The sequence below is a fragment of the Diabrotica virgifera genome, chromosome 2, assembly GCF_917563875.1.
Source record: "Diabrotica virgifera virgifera chromosome 2, PGI_DIABVI_V3a".
Taxonomy (NCBI): Eukaryota; Metazoa; Arthropoda; class Insecta; order Coleoptera; family Chrysomelidae; genus Diabrotica; species Diabrotica virgifera.
Window position 1 is genome coordinate 68,541,586 of NC_065444.1, and position 23,471 is coordinate 68,565,056.

Consider the following 23,471-nt stretch of genomic DNA (forward strand, 5'->3'; position numbering starts at 1 on the left):
AGCTCTAACTCCCTTAGGAAGCATTTTCGGACTAGGTGAATTGGGTTAAATTAAAATTATCTGAAGAATCTTCGGTTTTCGTTTGTCGGGAGAATTTCTGGACACCCTGTATAGGTAGAGAAACAATAATTTATAAAAAAAACGAAAATGCCATTTTATTTGCCTATTTTTCTAATTTCTAAAATTCTTTCAGAGTTTTCAGAAACTGTGTGCATGGTAAAATTTTTTCTATGAACAAAAGATCTAATAGTCCATTAAAATGTTACATTTTTTAGGCCGTACCTTGCATTTCTTAGAGGAGTCAATTTTATTTCTTTAATGTGTAGAGGGGATCAGTAGAAGCTTAAGTTCAAGTTTTTGGGGTCGCCATCCTTGTCCCCCGGTCGTCATCTTGGAAATGGGGTGCAAAGGGGTTTCGCGCTATATCTCGTAAACTACCAACCCTACGGAAAATCTGATTCAACATAAAATGTAGAAAATTAAATTTTCCACAATTTTGTTTCTATTACTTTTTATCGTCAAGTGACCAACAAAAAAGATATAACCAAAAATATGTAAATTTTTTTTAACAAGTTTCCTTTTGGATGTTATAACTTTTTTTCAGTTCATTTTAAAATAAAATAACATTATAGCAATTTTGTAGAGGGTTTTTCAACGAACAATTTCCACTATAAAGTTGTTTAATTCTATTTATTTATATAGGTTTTACAGCGCTCCAAACTTGACCAGATTCTCGAATGCTCATAGGGAGCCAATAAAAACAAAAGTTAGGCTTACTTTTCTATCTATAGATATTTTTTATTCATACAATTTATTATGATTTTAACATTCCTATGCTATTATTAATCTGTTTTTGACCTTTCTTCCCACTATAAAACGTATAACTCTAAGCATATATAGAAAAGGCCCAAGAAGTTGTTTGAGGATAAATTCGCCGCTTCAGAAGAAGAATGACGCAACCGCAAAATGCAAAATTCTTAAGCAGAGCAAAAAAACGATTTTTGATATCAAGATCATAAAGTATGATAAAAATTAGCCATTCGCCACACCGTGGTCAGGATCTCGAAATATAAGCCTCTTTTTTTGGTGTGCCGCTTGTATATGAAGTAACATAACTTTTTTCCTATTATATATTTTGACTTAAAATTTTCCAAAAAACTTCTTCATGAATTATATTTTATTGTTGTGTTGGTTAAAATTATAAACTAAAAAGTTTGTCACTCAACTTTTTTAAGTAAACATGAAACTAACGAAATATGATGACAAAATGTTAATAAATTAACAACTCCTTTTTTAATGTGTATAAACATTTTGGACAAATTTCATTGTTATCTACATACTTCAAAGATGGCATAGTAAAATTTTTAAAAGGAAATATTTACAGCGACCCAAGATACAGCGAGGTAAATTTTAAAAATCATCAAAATTGATTTTTGGCATTTTTGTATAAAATTTATGTTTTTAACATGTTCCACCAACTCTAGATAAAAATAAACTTCATATTCGGATTCAGCGACCTCGAAAACATAAAAATAGACCAAAATTGATCATTCACCTTCAATTTGATTTTCATGGTTGGCATAACGGTTAATGCCGCTCGTCTAATATATAGATATAGTCCAGAAAGCCACTGCGCATCCGCTAGGAAAAATATTCTAATTCGGATTTTTTGCACAATCTTACTCAAAAAGGACTCCTTTTAACAAATTTGCATGTTGCCAGGACCAAAAGGTGGTCAAAAATTTTTTAAACGTTTTTTTTTTGTTTATTTCCCAAAATTATTCTTTTTGCATGGGAAAAAGTTTTTTTAGGTTTTTTGGATAATTCCAAACAGAAAAGGTCTTTAGTGACTTTTCTCTAAAAATGATAGCTTTGGACATATAAGCGATTAAAAATTGAAAAATTGCGAAATTGGACATTTTTAACCCTGGAAAACTATGTCAAAAACTGAAAATTTTAATGTTCCAAGGTAGGTAGATATTCTTTAAACATCGATTGATGAAATCCCGAAGAGTTTTTTGCAATACAATATTCAAAACACCTTTGGTTTTTAATTGCTAATCAAGCGTGCGCGACACTATTTTCCACCGACAGTATGGTGCAAATGAAAGGAATAAATTCGTTATTTCGTAAACCGGCGACTTTAGGGAAAAATCCCGAAACAGGTCGATTTTTATTTTTAAGTTATGATATTGTGGCATATATGGTATACTAGTGACGTCATCCGTCTGGGCGTGATGACGTAATCGATGATTTTTTTAAATGAGAATAGGGGTCGTGTGGTAGCTCATCCGAAAGGTTCTTCAATTCTCTATTCAGTAATGTAAACATTTATATAATTATTTATACAGGGTGTCCTTCTACTTCTTTATGTGTCAAATAATTTAATTTAATAAAAATTTTTTGGAGACCCTGTATAAATAATTATGTAAATCGCACACCTAGTTCAATTGCGCCACAACTACAAAAAATTCGAATTTTGGGTTAAGGCTGTAAAATATTGCCTATATAATGGCCCATCTAATGCAATACAGCCTGAACTAAAATATTGTTTTGGATAAGTATAAAGTAAGTTACTTCGGTATTTCACTGTAGCGTTTTTGGAGGTTTTGAAAATGCAATATGGCCATAACTGGTAGATGTGGCGATAATATACACTGCCACAATAAAACCGATGTAATTCAATACGTTCAATACGGCCACAACTGCAAAAATCAAGAGAGATGTGGCGATAATATACACTGTCACAATACAACCGATATAATTCAATACGGCCACAACTGCAAAAATCAATTGATTTTTTCATTATATTGCCGCCGTATCTCCTGGGTCTCGTTTTATAAATGACTTTCTTCAGAATGCAATATCGCCATAACTATCAAAATAATAATAACGTTTTATTTTTAATAAATTGTAATAAGATCCAGCCAATAAGTGTATAATTTGCTACCTAAATTGTAATTTTGAAGCTAGTCATTCTCAAAATAAATTATTTACAGGGCAAAACGCGTTTACTACATAATGTTTTGCTCATTTCTCGAGAATATTGTGTTTTGCACTTGTGGCACTATTGAACTAGGTGTGCGAAATGTTTATATTACTGAATAGAGAATTGAAGAACCTTTCAAATGAGGTAGCACACTACCCCTATTCTCGTTTAAAAAAATCATCGATTACGTCATCACGTCCAGATGGATGACGTCACTAGTATACCATATATGCCATAATATCATAACTTAAAAAAAAATCGACCTATTTCGGGATTTTTCCTTAAAGTCGCCGGTTTACGAAATAACGAATTTATTCCTTTCATTTGCACCATACAGTCGGTGGAAAATAGTGTCGCGCACGCTTGATTAGCAATTAAAAAACAAAGGAGTTTTGAACATTGTATTGCAAAAAACTCTTCGGGATTTCATCAATCGACGTTTAAAGAATATCGACCTACCTTGACAACATTAAAATTTTCAGTTTTTCACATAGTTTTCGAGGGTTAAAAATGGCCGATTTCGCAATTTTTTAATTTTTAATCGCTTATATGTCAAAAACTATCATTTTTAGAGAAAAGTCACTAAAGACCTTTTCTGTTTGGAATGATCCAAAAAACCTAAAAAAACGTTTTTCCATGCAAAAAAAATAATTTTAGGAAAAAAACAAAAAAAAACGTTTAAAAAATTTTTGACCACCTTTTGGTCCTGGCAACATGCAAATTTGTTAAAAGGAGTCCTTTTTGAGTAAGATTGTGCAAAAAATCCGAATTAGAATATTTTTCCTAGCGGATGCGCATTGGCTTTCTGGACTAATAGAAAAGCATTATTTTTCTACGAGAATTCGAGAATCTGGTCAAGTTTGGAACGCTGTAAAACCTAGATAATAAATAAAATTAAACAACTTTATAGTGAAAATTGTTTATTATAAAATCCTCTACAAAATCGCTATGATGTTATTTCATTGTGAAATGAACGTAAAAAAAGTTATAACCTCCAAAAAGAAATTTCTTACAAAATGTTCTCTTATTTTTGTTTATAACTTTTTTGTTGGTCACTTTACGATAAAAAATAATAGATATAAAATTGTAGAAAATTTAATTTGCTTCATTTTATGTGAAATTAAATTTTCTGTAGGGTAGCTAGTTTACGAGATACAGCGCGAAAGCCCTTTGCACCCCTTTTTCCAAGATGGCGGCCGGGGGACAAGGGCCTTAACTCCAAAAACTTGAACTTAAGCTTATACTGAACCCCCCTACACATTAACAAAATAAAACTGACTCCTCTAAGAAATGCACACTAAATGTAACATTTCAATGGACTATAATTTTTAAAAAGATTTTTATTCAGTTTGAATAAATTAGTCGATTATATGGTAGTGATGTAACGTTTGACCACAATATTAGACACATCGAACTTACCATTCAAAAGTTATGACGAATATACATAGTCAAAATTCACCATTCACCCTGCATATCATTAAATAATGGGAGCAGGTACTTTTTAATGGCAATTTGATATACCCATAGGGGCCTCCATACTAGGTAAGCGCGTTGTAGGAGTATGTACAGTTCCTCATGACTACCTGTATATCTAGGCAAAATGTCTGCTGCTAAGTAGACATGGTAGGAATTTAGCCTGGACCGATTGAGGCAAGACTGTTCCAGTGTCATGGTATGTAGCGCTTACTATTCACGATTTGTTAGTGTTAAAAGATTCGAAATTTATTTAGAGGATTTATTTATTAATGTCATTATTTGACAAATAATGACATGATTTCGAAGTAAGTTAAGTTTGATTTAATTAAGTATGATTAGTTATTTTTCTTATTTTCAACTTAAGTAAAACTATGGTTACCACAATTATGTTACGACTATTGCTGGTAAATGTACTTATTTGAAAACTAATAAAATTCATTCAAATTTTCTGCATAAAGAATATTTAGTCTGACATTAAACGTTGAAGGCACCACAGGTATTATAGATAATAACGCTATATAATATCCTTATAATACCCTTGGTACCTTAATAACTATAATAAATATTTTTTCTACGAGCGTGCAAAAATGTCTACTTTCGCGCACGCATTTTAGTTTAGAAAGTTTCATTTTTCCGCACGCGTGTTACTTTTCCGCACGCGTGTTACTTTTCCGCACTCGGTTTTTACTTTTCCGCACGCGTGTTAATTTAGATATGTTAATATGGCCTTAAAGTAATTATAATACATGCAATAAACTAATATTTAGATATTATTTACTAATATATTTCAAATATATCTTATTGTGTTCCTGTTTTAATGAAATTAACGTGACAATTCGATGAAATAAAATTATTTTGACATAATATTCGAAAGTCAAATCGGTAGACAATAACAGTCGTTTTGAATCATCGTCATGGAAACCAAGATCGTCGTCATGCTAACTAATTATATTGATTATTTCATTCATAGGAGATTCTGACCAATAGAAAGCTACAGAAATCTGAATTAAATCGATAATTTTTGATAATCTCCCGTCGTTAAGTATATTACGTCAGATGCCCTTCGTTGCTACGAAAAAATACATTCAGTGACATTAATGACAATTAATGTTTTAAAAATTATAAAAGTGATGACTTTCAATCGTCAAATATTTATAAAAACTGTGTGTTTAATGGTACTTACATAAATAAATTACAATAAAATTTTGGTTTTGAACAGTTTTATTCATGAAATAATCGCAACAAATTGCACTCGACCTCTGAAATTAATATAGAATTTCAGAGCTCTTGTGCAATTACTACTGATTATTTCATTCATAGGAGATTCTGACCAATAGAAAGCTACAGAAATCTAAATTAAATCGATAATTTTTGATAATTTCCCGTCGTCAAGTATATTACGTCAGATGCCCTTCGTTGCTACGAAAAAATACATTCAGTGACATTAATGACAATTAATGTTTTAAAAATTATAAAAGTGATGACTTTCAACCGTCAAATTAATATTTATAACAACTGTTTGTTTAATTGTACTAATTTGTACTTACATAAATAAATTACAATAAAATTTTGGTTTTGAACAGTTTTATTCATGAAATAATCGCAACAAATTGCACTCGATCTCTAAAATGAATAAAGAATTTTAGAGCTCTTGTGCAATTACTACTGAAAGTTTGGTTTTGACAACCTTGTCAAAGAATTAATTTGGGTATGTATTTTCATATTAATTAAATTAATTGATTAAGATTTGGTAATTTTTTAAAGATTTTTAGAAAAAATATTGTTCCTAACTCTTGCAGAAAGTCTCTTTTCCGCACTCGACTGCCTGCCGAACTCCCGCTTCGCGTCGTTCGGCAAACTGCAGTCGCGTGCGGAAAAGAATGACTTTCTGCACTTGTTAGGAAAATAACTATTCTACTAACAAGTCTGTAAAGTTGCTTACCTAATAAATCGGAAAAACCAAATATAACATCCCGCTTGAGACGCATTTTGGGATATTCCACCATTCCCCATTGGAGATTCGAACCCAAAAACCATTCTCTTTCATCTAGGAATTCGACCACATATACAGCTTCTTCACAGTTGGCTATACAAGAACATTGTTCTTTTAAAAATATTAGTTTCTCTAAAAATTTTACAAATGCTTTTGATTATGTGAATATAATAGTAAATACTTATTCGTTATTTATTATTAATTAGTTAAATTAAATTAGAAAATTGTTAAAATAAAAATTATGTGTATCAACTACTGTAATCCCATCAGGAAACGACCTGGATTAGTCTCAAGAGGCCAGGTCATTTGTATTAACTATAAATAAATAAATAATTAAACTTATTTACCTTTGTGTTTTGCTAGACAGTGTAGACCTTTGACGTCACATACCTTTTCCTCACCTATAAAGGATGTAATAATAAATTCGTTAACACTATTATTTTTTCTAAAGAACATTTTGTATCTTGTATGTGTATCTATCAAGCAAGAATAACGAAGGCACAATTTTAGCCTTCAATGCTTTAAATAAAATATGGCAAGCAACTGAAATATCAGAAACAACAAAAATCAATGTATTCAATAACTGTGTCAAATAGGTCTGGATCCCGCGTATGAAAAAAAAGTTGATTAATAGCAAGCTGAAAATTTGTTAATAGCTTAAGGGTGTCTAGTCGGATAAACTTTGATATATGGGAACACTGGAACAGGGGCAGTTTTAATTGTGGAACAGGTTAAAAATTTGGAACAGACTTAAACTCTTCGAACAGAGATTAAACTCTCATGCAAAAATCAGACTGCTTTTTATCACCAAATGGGCGTTTTAATGAGTGGAACATGTAGAATATGTCAAATGACAGGAATTATGACAAGTGATAAATAGCAGTCTGATTTTTGCATGAGAGTTTAATCTCTGTTCGGAGAGTTTAAGTCTGTTCTGTCGGACAAAATAAATGTACCGTTTTCGTTGTGTGACCGTTCCAAATTTTTAACCTGTTCCACAATTAAAGCTGCCCCTGTTCCAGTGTTCCCATATATCAAAGTTTATCCGACTAGACACCTTTAAGCTATTAACAAATTATCAGCTTGCTATTAATCAACTTTTTTTTCATACGCGGGATCCAGACCTAAAAAGCATATTACTTTACGGAGCAGAAACTGGGACGACTAGAGCACAACAAAGAGGCCACAGACTACAGACTTTTATAAATCGTTGGTTTGTAAGAAGAACAACTCAAAAATTACCATTTTTGAGGTTTACCCTCTAACCAACTCTAAATGTTAATATTTATTATGGGAAAAATTGTCAGAAGTTGCACTCATGTAATTACCGCTAGATGGCGACTTATAACAGTTTGACTTTGTCAAACCCATGCATTACATTTTATGGAAGAGCGTCGCAATATAGTTGTATTTCAGTTATTGTGGAAGTTACCACGTGTTTTTTGGAAAACAGTGTTACAAGTTAAAAAAGGAACGTATTTTTTTGGGATTTTGTGTTTAATATTTAATGCAAGAGAGTTACATTTCGTCTTAGGTAACTATTCCTTACAGTATACATAGTGAGTTTTATGTATGGAAACACTCAATTATCTCAAAAACGGCTTGCATGATTTTTATAGATTTTGGTAGGTAGAGGTTTTCTAATGCGGTAGATATTAAAGTGCTAATTACATTGTTGTCAGATCTTCCGTTTTTCTGGAAATCTAATGAACTTTCTTATTTCAAATAGAACACCCTATATATTTTTTGCGTTTTGAAATCCTTAAGAAATACTGATTATTGTTCATGTTATACTTCCTATATCTAAATGCCGTAATTTCGGAGTTATTGCTACATTTGCCCTATGTTTAAAAAAAATTTTTAACAAATTATAAAAATCCATTTTTTCGGCACAGGTAGACATTATTTTAGGTTCTTTGTTCTTTGGAACATTTGGAACAAAAAAGGTCTTTTGTAATGTTTCTCTAAAGTTAATCGTTTTCGAGTAATAAACAATTTAAAACTGAAAAAATCGAATAATGACGATTTTCAAGGTTCAAAAACACAAGTAAAAAATATAATTTTTGAAATTACAAAGCACCTAAAATCAAGCCCAACTATTCTTCTAATAGCTTACCATAAGATTTTTTGGCTCGTTTTATTCTAAATCATTGCTTTTTACTTTTTAATGAAGTGCATATGAGAGGACGGGCGATCGGGCTGCATTAACAACTAAAATAACAATGTTTTAAAATAAGACAATCTCAAATTACTTATCGGCAAATGATAAAATAAGGCTTGAGCTTGAATTTGGGTATCTTCGCAGTTTCAAAAATAACATTGTTTATCTGTCTTCTTGAACCTTGAGAATCGTCATTATTCGATTTTTGAAACGATTACAATACACGATTACAAACGATCCAAACACTAAAATAGTGTTTACCCGGGCCAAAAAAACTGATTTTCATAATTTGTTTCAAATTTCTTTTAAAAATAAATGTAGCAATAACTCCGAAATTATGGCATTTAGGTATAGGGAATGTAGCATGAAAAATAATCAGTATTTCTTAAGGACTTCAAAACGTAAAAAATATACAGGGTGTTCTATTTGAAATAAGAAAGTTCATAAGATTTTCAGAAAAATGGAAAATATGACAACAATGTAATAAGCACTATAATATCGGCCGCATTAGAAAACCCCTACCTACCAAAATCTATAAAAATCGTGTAAGCCGTTTTCGAGATAATTGAGTGTTTCCATACATAAAACTCACTCTGTATGTGCGTTTATATAGAATTATTATGAGCAATACAGTAACATTTCAACAAATTTTGGGAAAACTGTTACAAATGCTAATTACAGTTAGAAAGGTGAGAACAAGAAAGATCTTTCTATTTATATTTAAATGATAATAACGGGCTCTTTAATATTGTAAAAGATTTTACCTCTTATTTTTTACCTTACCAAAATTATAATGAAAAGCACATTCAAATTTTAACACGTCGCTCCTGAAAATTAGAACTTTTCGACTTGTAAGAGTGTTCTTCCAAACCAACGAAATAGATCATTAAAAAATATCCTAAAAATTTACTGGCCCAATAAATGCGTTCGCGGGTACCTATCGGCGACTAGTCGGTGACAATTCCTAACCTCAGCTAATATAAATAATACCGTTAATAGATAAATATACATGGTATATTTACCTAGTATAATTTAATAATCAGTTATTAATATTAATTAAAAGTTTAAAAGTAAATATTCGCGGTGTGCAAGTACTTGGAAGGGATACACGAAAAGATCGTGCGAGAATAGCGGAGAAATATTGTAACTTTCTTAAATAATTCATATTGTCAATTGAGATTGTCAAATTGACGTACATTTCATAACTATTGTCATTTAAGAAGAAAAATTATACAGGGTGTTAGTAAATAAGTATGAAAAATTTTAAGGGCTAATTCTACATGAAAAATTAATACCAGTTTGCTCTATAAACATATGTCCGCAAATGCTTAGTTTCGGAGATACGAGGTGTTGAAATTTTTATTTCAAACTGCCAATTTATTTATTGCTCTAAGACCAGTTGAGCTATGAAAATGAAATTTGGTGAGTTTTAGGAGGTAGTTATTATGAATTTTTTGACATACAATTTAGAATTTTGTATTCATCATTGGCGCGCTTACGGGCAATGGTCTGAATTTTTTTAAAGAAAAAAATAGTACGCCACTGAGATATTTCGAATTAAAAATTATTTTAAATTCCACGTCTAATTTATGATAAAAACCTTTCTTACCTTTTTTTCATATGATGCACCGTTTTTATGCAGAAAAATAAAACATCTTGGCGCGTATTTTTCATTTCTTAATACATCATCAAGAACTATCCAATATAATAATACTAAACTAGAACAATAACAGAAAAAATTACTAATAAGATTTCAACTAGGTGCAAAGCTGCAAGAAATGTTTAAAATTATCTCCTTTACAGATAACAGAAGAATTTTATATTCATCATTGGCGCGCCTACGGGCAATGATCTGAATTATTTTAAAGAAAAATAGTACGCCACTGAGATATGTCAAACTAAAAATCATTTTTGAATTCCTCGTTCAATTTACGACAAAAAATCTGTCTTTCCTTTTTTTCATGCGACGCGCCGTTTTTATACAAAAAAAATAAAACATCTTAACGCTTACCAAGTATTTGAGGTAGTTTCCATATGCATAGAAACTTAGTTCAAATACTTTGTAAACGTTAAGATGTTTAATTTTTTTTGCATAAAACGGCGCCGCATATGAAAAAAAGGCAAGAAAGATTTTTTGTCGTCAATTGAACGAAGAATTCAAAAATGATTTTTAATTTGACATATTTCAGTGGCGTACTATTTTTTCCTTCAAGAAATTCAGACCATTACCCGTACGCGCGCCAATGATGAATATAAAATTCTTCTGTTACCTGTAAAGGAGATCATTTTAAACATTTCTCGCAGCTTTGCACCTAGTTGAAATGGTATTAGTAATATTTTCTGTTATTGTTGTAGTTTAGTATTATTATATTGGATAGTTCTTGATGATGTACATATGTATTAAGAAATGAAAAATATGCGCCAAGATGTTTTATTTTTCTGCATAAAAACGGTGCATCATATAAAAAAAAAGGCAAAAAAGGTTTCTATCATAAATTAGACGTGGAATTTAAAAATAATTTCTAATTCGAAATATCTCAGTGGCGTACTATTTTTTTCTTTAAAATAATTCAGACCATTGCCCGTAGGCGCGCCAATGATGAATACAAAATTCTTAATTGTATGTCATAAAATTTGTAATAACTACCTTCTAAAACTCACCAAATTTCATTTTCATAGCTTAACTGGTCTTAGAGCAATAAATAAATTGGCAGTTTGAAATAAAAATTTCAACACCCCGTATCTCCGAAACTAAGCATTTGCGGACATATGTTTATAGAGCAAACTGGCATTAATTTTTCATGTAGAATTAGCCCTTAAAATTTTTCATACTTATTTACAATGATGCAATTATTATATGTATAAAGGTAAATTTAATTAATTGTATTTTGCTTGCCGTACTGCATTTTCTAACCTAAATCATATTTTTTCTTCTTATTATTTTTTTTGGACGATGGCCTTGACAGTTATCCAGTAACCAGGACTAATATAATTGGCCAATATAATTAAAAGTGCCAAAAATGTTACTGAGCTATGAAACCAGGTGTCGCTTTTCCGAACTTGCACGGTCCCAATACCTTGTATATTTATCTATTAACGGTATTATTTATATTAGCTGAGGTTAGGAATTGTCACCGACTAGTCGCCGACAGGTACCTGCGAACGCATTTATTATAATGAATATAGAAGTATGGAAAAGAACAAAACAAACCAACATAATAAAAGCAATTAAGCAGAAGAAATGGAAATTTATTAGTCATACGTTAAGGAAAGATACTAATAACTTCACAAGACAAGCACTCAAATATCTGAGGGGACAAGAAAGAGGGGAAGACCAGATAACACCTGGAAGAAAACAGTAACCAGAGAACACAACAGAATCGGCTTAAGATAGAGGGAATCAAAAAGCAAAGCAAGAAATAGAGGAGAATGGAACGAACTGGTACGTAGATTAACCATAGAATAAACATAAAAAAGAAGCAATTGGATATAGGAATTGAGCCAATACTCGCAATCTTAAATTTTTATATTATTAGTTGTTATATAATCATGGGGAACCGGTTTCGAGTCTTACAATTTATGACTCATCTTCAGGCCCAGTACCAAAAGTCTTCACAATACAAATTACAAGCTAAAATCACAAAAAGAGACAAACCTGTACATATACATATATAAAAAACATAAAAAACAACTATGTCTTGGATTTAACTACATACAATAAAGCCAAACAACTGTATAGTATTGAACTTGATAGTCTATATAAGTCTATAGCATGTATACTGAGACATTTTGCCATTGGGAGTGACCAATCTGATGAGAATTGCTTGGTATATCATTTAATATATACTACCATCAATCCTTAAATAGTTAAGGGTTGATGGAGTCTTGACAAGTTGATGGAGTCTTGAACATAACAAATAATTAAGAGACTAAGAGCTATTTGACTAGTCAGCTGTTTTTGATGAGGCTGGTGACTTCCACGTACATCTTTTGCTGGAGAACGGTTTCCGTAGCTGATATGTAAGTACATACCTATTACTACAAACTTTATATATTTTATGATCACATACCATCTTGTCAAGACTCCATCAACCCCTTAACTATTTAAGGATTGATGGTAGTATATATTAAATTATATATATACCAAGCAATTATCATCAGATTGGTCACTCCCAATGGCAAAATGTCTCAGTATACATGCTATAGACCAGCGTTTCCCAACCGGTGGATCGCGACCCACTAGTGGGTCGCAGGCAGATTTCAGATGGGTCTCGGCGTGGCTCTTACAGTAGCTGAGTGAAATACAGAGTACAGAATAGCGTATCATCATGGGAGAGGGATGGGTCGCGAATATGAAAAAACATCAGAAGGTGGGTCGCCAGACATAAAAGGTTGGGAACCACTGCTATAGACTATTAAGTTCAATACTATACAGTTGTTTGGCTTTATTGTATGTAATTAAAACCAAGACATAGTTGTTTTTTATGTTTTTTTATATATGTATATGTACAGGTTTGTCTCTTTTTGTGATTTTAGCTTGTAGTTTGTATTGTGAAGACTTTTGGTACTGGGCCTGAAGATGAGTCATAAATTGTAAGACTCGAAACCGGTTGCCCCATGATTATGTAACAACTAATAAAATACAAACTTAAGATTGCGAATATTGACTCAATTCCTATATCCAATTGTATAATGGACTCGCATTGGTAACCCTTTCATCACTTATAAAGAAGAAGCGCTGAGCTGGCCACAAGCCGCCTTACACCGCCGGTCAAGAAACGCAGATGCACACAATACTCCACTAGGAGTGATTGTCTAAGAGAGAGGGATAGATGTCTATCTTAAACAAACCCCTTGTTAGTGATTGTACCACATTATTATGCTGTGATAGTACTCAGTAATCAGTGATCATCCACCTCGAGAACTAGATTTAGTTTTACTCTCTTCACGACCAATGTGAAATTCCAAACTAGAGCAATTGCTAGTTTTATATCTTTCTTATCTGTATACATAATAATATGTCTCGTTTCTGTTGTCTGTATATTCTTAATATCATTTCTACTCCCCTAAACTTTGATTAAAAAATTTCATTCTGAAGTTTTTTTTGCGGAAGCACAAGAGTTGGTTCCCCTTGTCTGGTAGTCCTTCACATCTGAAAAATATTATATTCTCATGTATACTGAATACTTTAGATCGTACATAATTCAAATTTCATAGTAATTTCTTCAACGTTGTCGATATTGGAAAATTGGAACGAAAATGTGGACATTTCTGTTTTCTTGCTAAAGATATCTACTTACAGATGTTACTCATCTTACTCATTTTATGAGCATTATATAAAAAAATAAAAGCAAGGGACCTGTAAAAAATATTTTTTACTGTTTTATACATTATCAAGCTAACAATATCCTCAGAATGTCCTTGAATCTTGAGTTTTAGTGTTTAAAAATTGTAAAATGACTGTTTGATTGATTAAAAAAATAAATAGTCATCAATCAAAGTGTTTATATTGGGTTATAATTATGTTTTCCCAATATAAAATTTAATTCAGTCTTAATTAATTACCTCTATAGCTTTTTATCAAAAAATAAACTTTTCTCATTTTTGTTGGCTGATGTATCAAATATCCGAATCAATAGTCCAGGGCGCATCTGTTTTGAGATGGATGGTGAGACGTGACTCATATTTTATTGCAGAAATTACTTGGAAATAACTCATATAATAATAATTGAGTTATCCTCCTACTCAAAAAGGTCCGAAACATTGCTTTAATAATCAAAATGTCAAAAAATGAAGGAAAAATTCGATTTTTTTCTTCGTTTTTTGATTATAACTTCAAAAGTATTCATTTTCGAGAAAAGTTGCATTAACATAAAAGTTGCGTAAATAAATTTTCTACAAGATAGAATTACCATAAAATATTTAAAATTGTCACCCTTGTTGCAAAATAGCAATAATTGCGAAAAACCCATAAAAAACAAGTATTCGCATTTTACTTTTTAAACCATTTATGTTCCACTTAGGACCTTCATATTTTACACAGAAAGACTTTATGATACAGTAAAACAATAGTGTAAGTTTCATTAAGATCGGTTCAATAGTTTTTGCAAAATAAATTGTGCAATCCAGCTTTCGAAAAAATGCATTTTTTTTCAAAATGTTGCAGGACTGAAAATAAAGCAGATAGCAAATTAAATTTGTTTTTACTTATAGAAGAATAATGTACCTTTCATTTGCAATTTACAAAATTAAAATCGGTTAATTACCACAGCGTCAGGAATTTTTTTAATAAACATTAATTTTGGTTCTACGCGCAAGACAGCGGATATGTTAGCCCTGATTGCGCATTCCAATGACCTGTCAAAAATTATCGAATACTGTGGATGTGGAGAAATATAAATGTGTTATTAATAATTGTTAAGTTGGTGTGTTTTAGTTTTTATTGTTTTGAGAACAGAAACAAAAGTAAGTTTATACTTGTAGTGATTTTTAAATAGTTTTTAAAAGCAACAGGTACCTAAGTGTAAATATTTTAGCATTGTAATAAAAAATTAAATATTTTATATGGAAAATATAAAATGTTCGATTTACACAAGTTGCTTTCCAACAAAATTTCTACCAATCTTTATCTAATATATAATTTTCTTACTCTATATTTTGTTGTATTTTAATATTTCAATTCCACAAAAATCAAACTAATTTGATTATTGTTTATGAAATATTGTTAAAAAATTGCATATGTTTAAAACTAGTAAACTTTTATTCTCTAAGTTAAAATATATGAACAAAGAAAGTTTTTGGTAAAAAAAGTATTATTTCAAAAGACGGAGTAGGTATGTGTTTTTATTTTGCAATAAACAAATTTATGTATTTATGTCGAAATGTAGGTACTAAAAATTAAAATTTATCAATACGTTATTTGTAATTTTCGCTTTGAGTTACATCAATCCTGGCCTTTTGGCTATGCCAGTGCCATTAACTTAGTAAAAAAAAAGTTACATCAGTTTAAAAAAATGATAAAAATCGCATCACTAGAACCCAACATAATGCAATTTTTTATGTTTCCATTTTGATAGTTAGATTTCATTTTTTTTTTTTAGCTCAATAATTAGTATTTTTTACTGATCCGGAATATGTTTATTATTTTTTTAAGGTGTTTGGGGACCATTTAAGTATTACGTAACGCAGGTTGGGCGGGGGTCAAAAATCTTCAAAAATTGCGATACGCAATAGTTAAACTCCCATAAGAGTGCATTACTTAGGGGGGGGGGGGGTTAAAAATCTTCAAAAATCGCGTTACATAATACTTGAACGCTCCCTTGTGATTTTTACACATTATGAAAGTTTGTACATAGAAAAAGCTTCAAATGACAAACATTTTAGCGCAAGAAAAATTCACCTATTGTTTATACTTTTGTTGTAAATGGCACTCAACTTTGAAAGTCTATATCTCGGAAACAACCGAACATAACCTACCTTTTTTAAAGAATCGTTTTTTAAACACCTCTCCAATGAGATTTTATAAATTTAATTTGATTCCGTAGTTTAAAAGATATTTTAATTGTTTATAAGCAAAAAAAATAATGTTTATTTAAAAAAATTCCTGACGCCCTGCTAATTACCTAACCGATTTTAATTTTGTAAATTGAAATTGCAAATGTAAGGTACATGTACAGTACAAGTTTTTCTGGGTGGAATATGAAGGTCCTAAGTATAGCATAAATGGTTGAAAAAAGTAAAATGCGAATACTTGTTTTTATGGTTTTTTCGCAATTATTGCTATTATGCAACAAGGGTGACAATTTTTAAAAAATTTAACCAATTATATCTTGTAGAAAATTTAATTACGCAACTTTTATGTCAGTACAACTTTTTTTGGCATTGAATAGCTTTAAAGTTATAATAAAAAACGAAGAAAAAATTCGAATTTTTCCTTTATTTTTTGATATTTTGATTATTTAAACAATGTTCCAGACCTTTTTGAGTGGGAGGATAACTCAAATATTATAATATGAGTTGAGTCACCTCTCAACATCCAAATGTACTAATATTTTTACGGATGCCTCCTGGTCTACAAATGAAGTAAATAAAATCTAATGAAAGTTTTTAATGAAGTTTCTTAACTGTTTCTTTTTCTCAAGGGGTACAATTCGACGTTGAAGTAATTTTTAGTAATTATTGTGAGTTGAAGTATTTTTATCTTATTCGGATACAGTTGTTAATTTTACAAAATCTTTTATTTTAAAATTTTTGTTGAAATTTACGTATAAATCTACCAACTTTGCTATGTCGAGATGCACATTACGTGGTGAAAGCTAAGGTAATTTTACCTAGGGCGTAATGAGATTGTCCCAACGAGGGGCGAGACAAGGGCCGTTCAAGAATTACGTAACGCTGGTTGGGGGGGGGGGGAGGGTCAAAAATCTTCAAAAATTTCGTTACGTACTACTTGAACACCCCATTACGGGGCGTTACATAGGGGGAGGGGTCAAAAATCTTCAAAAATCGCGTTACGTAATACTTGGACGCCCCCGGAGAGTACATATATCGTTGAACTTAATGCATATAAGTTATTATTTATGTCTTCAATGTAGTTTAGGCTTATCTTTTCTATGACTTTCGGTCGGTGTTTCATTATCCCCCGCCCCAGGTAAATGTCTAGATCCTCCATTGGTTTCATCTGCATTTTTTGATAAAAGAATATATTCTTACCTAATCGCCGGTAGAAATGAGGTAAACATCCACATAGCTTTTTAGACAAAGCAGCACGGCATTCCATTCTGCAAAGAACGTAAGAGTACACAGGAAAATGAGACAAGTTGCTTTCGTAATAAAACCGACATTTTCTTTGTTTCGGACTTTGAGTGAAATACAGAGTACAGAATAGCGTATCATCATGGGAGAGGGATGGGTCGCGAATATGAAAAAACATCAGAAGGTGGGTCGCCAGACATAAAAGGTTGGGAACCACTGCTATAGACTATTAAGTTCAATACTATACAGTTGTTTGGCTTTATTGTATGTAATTAAAACCAAGACATAGTTGTTTTTTATGTTTTTTTATATATGTATATGTACAGGTTTGTCTCTTTTTGTGATTTTAGCTTGTAGTTTGTATTGTGAAGACTTTTGGTACTGGGCCTGAAGATGAGTCATAAATTGTAAGACTCGAAACCGGTTGCCCCATGATTATGTAACAACTAATAAAATACAAACTTAAGATTGCGAATATTGACTCAATTCCTATATCCAATTGTATAATGGACTCGCATTGGTAACCCTTTCATCACTTATAAAGAAGAAGCGCTGAGCTGGCCACAAGCCGCCTTACACCGCCGGTCAAGAAACGCAGATGCACACAATACTCCACTAGGAGTGATTGTCTAAGAGAGAGGGATAGATGTCTATCTTAAACAAACCCCTTGTTAGTGATTGTACCACATTATTATGCTGTGATAGTACTCAGTAATCAGTGATCATCCACCTCGAGAACTAGATTTAGTTTTACTCTCTTCACGACCAATGTGAAATTCCAAACTAGAGCAATTGCTAGTTTTATATCTTTCTTATCTGTATACATAATAATATGTCTCGTTTCTGTTGTCTGTATATTCTTAATATCATTTCTACTCCCCTAAACTTTGATTAAAAAATTTCATTCTGAAGTTTTTTTTGCGGAAGCACAAGAGTTGGTTCCCCTTGTCTGGTAGTCCTTCACATCTGAAAAATATTATATTCTCATGTATACTGAATACTTTAGATCGTACATAATTCAAATTTCATAGTAATTTCTTCAACGTTGTCGATATTGGAAAATTGGAACGAAAATGTGGACATTTCTGTTTTCTTGCTAAAGATATCTACTTACAGATGTTACTCATCTTACTCATTTTATGAGCATTATATAAAAAAATAAAAGCAAGGGACCTGTAAAAAATATTTTTTACTGTTTTATACATTATCAAGCTAACAATATCCTCAGAATGTCCTTGAATCTTGAGTTTTAGTGTTTAAAAATTGTAAAATGACTGTTTGATTGATTAAAAAAATAAATAGTCATCAATCAAAGTGTTTATATTGGGTTATAATTATGTTTTCCCAATATAAAATTTAATTCAGTCTTAATTAATTACCTCTATAGCTTTTTATCAAAAAATAAACTTTTCTCATTTTTGTTGGCTGATGTATCAAATATCCGAATCAATAGTCCAGGGCGCATCTGTTTTGAGATGGATGGTGAGACGTGACTCATATTTTATTGCAGAAATTACTTGGAAATAACTCATATAATAATAATTGAGTTATCCTCCTACTCAAAAAGGTCCGAAACATTGCTTTAATAATCAAAATGTCAAAAAATGAAGGAAAAATTCGATTTTTTTCTTCGTTTTTTGATTATAACTTCAAAAGTATTCATTTTCGAGAAAAGTTGCATTAACATAAAAGTTGCGTAAATAAATTTTCTACAAGATAGAATTACCATAAAATATTTAAAATTGTCACCCTTGTTGCAAAATAGCAATAATTGCGAAAAACCCATAAAAAACAAGTATTCGCATTTTACTTTTTAAACCATTTATGTTCCACTTAGGACCTTCATATTTTACACAGAAAGACTTTATGATACAGTAAAACAATAGTGTAAGTTTCATTAAGATCGGTTCAATAGTTTTTGCAAAATAAATTGTGCAATCCAGCTTTCGAAAAAATGCATTTTTTTTCAAAATGTTGCAGGACTGAAAATAAAGCAGATAGCAAATTAAATTTGTTTTTACTTATAGAAGAATAATGTACCTTTCATTTGCAATTTACAAAATTAAAATCGGTTAATTACCACAGCGTCAGGAATTTTTTTAATAAACATTAATTTTGGTTCTACGCGCAAGACAGCGGATATGTTAGCCCTGATTGCGCATTCCAATGACCTGTCAAAAATTATCGAATACTGTGGATGTGGAGAAATATAAATGTGTTATTAATAATTGTTAAGTTGGTGTGTTTTAGTTTTTATTGTTTTGAGAACAGAAACAAAAGTAAGTTTATACTTGTAGTGATTTTTAAATAGTTTTTAAAAGCAACAGGTACCTAAGTGTAAATATTTTAGCATTGTAATAAAAAATTAAATATTTTATATGGAAAATATAAAATGTTCGATTTACACAAGTTGCTTTCCAACAAAATTTCTACCAATCTTTATCTAATATATAATTTTCTTACTCTATATTTTGTTGTATTTTAATATTTCAATTCCACAAAAATCAAACTAATTTGATTATTGTTTATGAAATATTGTTAAAAAATTGCATATGTTTAAAACTAGTAAACTTTTATTCTCTAAGTTAAAATATATGAACAAAGAAAGTTTTTGGTAAAAAAAGTATTATTTCAAAAGACGGAGTAGGTATGTGTTTTTATTTTGCAATAAACAAATTTATGTATTTATGTCGAAATGTAGGTACTAAAAATTAAAATTTATCAATACGTTATTTGTAATTTTCGCTTTGAGTTACATCAATCCTGGCCTTTTGGCTATGCCAGTGCCATTAACTTAGTAAAAAAAAAGTTACATCAGTTTAAAAAAATGATAAAAATCGCATCACTAGAACCCAACATAATGCAATTTTTTATGTTTCCATTTTGATAGTTAGATTTCATTTTTTTTTTTTAGCTCAATAATTAGTATTTTTTACTGATCCGGAATATGTTTATTATTTTTTTAAGGTGTTTGGGGACCATTTAAGTATTACGTAACGCAGGTTGGGCGGGGGTCAAAAATCTTCAAAAATTGCGATACGCAATAGTTAAACTCCCATAAGAGTGCATTACTTAGGGGGGGGGGGTTAAAAATCTTCAAAAATCGCGTTACATAATACTTGAACGCTCCCTTGTGATTTTTACACATTATGAAAGTTTGTACATAGAAAAAGCTTCAAATGACAAACATTTTAGCGCAAGAAAAATTCACCTATTGTTTATACTTTTGTTGTAAATGGCACTCAACTTTGAAAGTCTATATCTCGGAAACAACCGAACATAACCTACCTTTTTTAAAGAATCGTTTTTTAAACACCTCTCCAATGAGATTTTATAAATTTAATTTGATTCCGTAGTTTAAAAGATATTTTAATTGTTTATAAGCAAAAAAAATAATGTTTATTTAAAAAAATTCCTGACGCCCTGCTAATTACCTAACCGATTTTAATTTTGTAAATTGAAATTGCAAATGTAAGGTACATGTACAGTACAAGTTTTTCTGGGTGGAATATGAAGGTCCTAAGTATAGCATAAATGGTTGAAAAAAGTAAAATGCGAATACTTGTTTTTATGGTTTTTTCGCAATTATTGCTATTATGCAACAAGGGTGACAATTTTTAAAAAATTTAACCAATTATATCTTGTAGAAAATTTAATTACGCAACTTTTATGTCAGTACAACTTTTTTTGGCATTGAATAGCTTTAAAGTTATAATAAAAAACGAAGAAAAAATTCGAATTTTTCCTTTATTTTTTGATATTTTGATTATTTAAACAATGTTCCAGACCTTTTTGAGTGGGAGGATAACTCAAATATTATAATATGAGTTGAGTCACCTCTCAACATCCAAATGTACTAATATTTTTACGGATGCCTCCTGGTCTACAAATGAAGTAAATAAAATCTAATGAAAGTTTTTAATGAAGTTTCTTAACTGTTTCTTTTTCTCAAGGGGTACAATTCGACGTTGAAGTAATTTTTAGTAATTATTGTGAGTTGAAGTATTTTTATCTTATTCGGATACAGTTGTTAATTTTACAAAATCTTTTATTTTAAAATTTTTGTTGAAATTTACGTATAAATCTACCAACTTTGCTATGTCGAGATGCACATTACGTGGTGAAAGCTAAGGTAATTTTACCTAGGGCGTAATGAGATTGTCCCAACGAGGGGCGAGACAAGGGCCGTTCAAGAATTACGTAACGCTGGTTGGGGGGGGGGGGGAGGGTCAAAAATCTTCAAAAATTTCGTTACGTACTACTTGAACACCCCATTACGGGGCGTTACATAGGGGGAGGGGTCAAAAATCTTCAAAAATCGCGTTACGTAATACTTGGACGCCCCCGGAGAGTACATATATCGTTGAACTTAATGCATATAAGTTATTATTTATGTCTTCAATGTAGTTTAGGCTTATCTTTTCTATGACTTTCGGTCGGTGTTTCATTATCCCCCGCCCCAGGTAAATGTCTAGATCCTCCATTGGTTTCATCTGCATTTTTTGATAAAAGAATATATTCTTACCTAATCGCCGGTAGAAATGAGGTAAACATCCACATAGCTTTTTAGACAAAGCAGCACGGCATTCCATTCTGCAAAGAACGTAAGAGTACACAGGAAAATGAGACAAGTTGCTTTCGTAATAAAACCGACATTTTCTTTGTTTCGGACTAAGACCTTTAGTTCTGTCACTGGCGAAAATCGATAACGCAGAGAGGTACATCTGGAGAAAAGTGCTCTCTTCTGTGTACAAGTTCTTGCTAGCGATGTCGACGAATTCGTACGGACCGTGAAAATATATCTGAAAATAATAGATTTTTATTCAACACACCTTTATTTGGCAATCTGTTTATAGAGACAATCAATTTGATTACAAATAAATGAGAGCATATCCAGAAAACAATTGGACATGCTTGTCAATCCGTGCAACAGTGGCCGATATCAACGTTCTTATGTTAAATACAAAATTTCGTATATTATGATACATTGTCATATGGTACACATCGTATAAAAACGTTTTGATGGAAACATGCGCAACTACCACGTACAAATCAAACAAATACAAAAGAATACCTGATATCCACTTGTTATATTAATAACGTTTGCAAATACTTCGCCATCTAAAGGATTTATGTAAAATATGTCTTTTTCTGGTAATAATTTCCAGCTTCCGTTGCTCCAGTATCTGAAATAATAAAGAGACATACTAACATTTAAACACAAAATTATTAGACATGATTAGACTTGGCAAATATTATGCAAATAAAAAAGTATGAAATATGCGCATAAAATATGCAGTATTTTATGCAAAAATATACAGTATTTTATGCAAAATATGCATATTTATCTAGAAAATATGCATGTAATAAAAAATATTTACAATATTTTTTTATTTACAAAAATACTTACAATATTATAAATACATAACATATACAAATATTTTAACATATAAATATTATTTTGAATTGTGGTAACAATAGATTATCAAATGATGTTATGGCTTCTATCTGAATACATATATTTGTAAATATAAAAACTTCTTTCGACATCAACTGATGTAACTGGGGCATTTTCCAAATTCACTATAATAGATGGTTCTAAATTAAGTGGTTCGGAAAATGTCCCAGCTAGTACTTACTTGAACCACTTCAGAAAGAACCTAGTAACCACTATTTTTTCCATGGTTACTTTAAATTTTTGAAAAATTTCCTTTCCAATAGTACCTTTAACGTTTTGACAGATGACCCAAATTCTTTTATTAAAACTGTACTCTCTAACAATGATAATTTGGACATAGGCGTAACCAGGGGTGGTTTTGGGGGTTATAACCCCTCCCCATTGGGATGTACTTTGAGCTCTATACGCTTAACACCATAGCCCTCAGAGACCTTTCAGTAGTTGTAACCCCCCCTTAGGATCATCCTGGTTACGCCTATGAATTTGGAGGATTCTAATTGAGTTATAGTTTTCTGGACAAAACTATAATTTGATTTTATGAATGACAGTTGCTGTTGGAAGATGTTATTTTGGAAGGCTTGCTTAGCTTCCAATAAAGATTGGCAACTATCATCCGTTAAAAGGGTAATTATTTTTTTAA

The 23,471-nt window shown here is 31.0% G+C and overlaps 1 protein-coding gene across 2 annotated transcripts in view; it reads right to left on the bottom strand.

Moving 5' to 3' along the window:
• LOC126880062 (sodium channel protein Nach-like) overlaps positions 1 to 23,471 on the bottom strand; it is a 72,645-nt gene that overhangs the window by 2,384 nt on the left and 46,790 nt on the right. Inside the window, exons 3-6 of one of the 2 annotated variants that reach the window (XM_050643718.1) lie at positions 22,448 to 22,559; positions 21,899 to 22,175; positions 6,806 to 6,859; positions 6,408 to 6,551 (exon numbers count right to left, since the gene is read on the bottom strand). In XM_050643718.1, the coding sequence (XP_050499675.1) occupies positions 6,408 to 6,551; positions 6,806 to 6,859; positions 21,899 to 22,175; positions 22,448 to 22,559 (587 nt within the window). Of the gene's footprint in view, positions 1 to 6,407; positions 6,591 to 6,805; positions 6,860 to 21,898; positions 22,176 to 22,447; positions 22,560 to 23,471 lie in introns of both variants that reach the window. The other variant, XM_050643717.1, reaches the window with a different exon arrangement.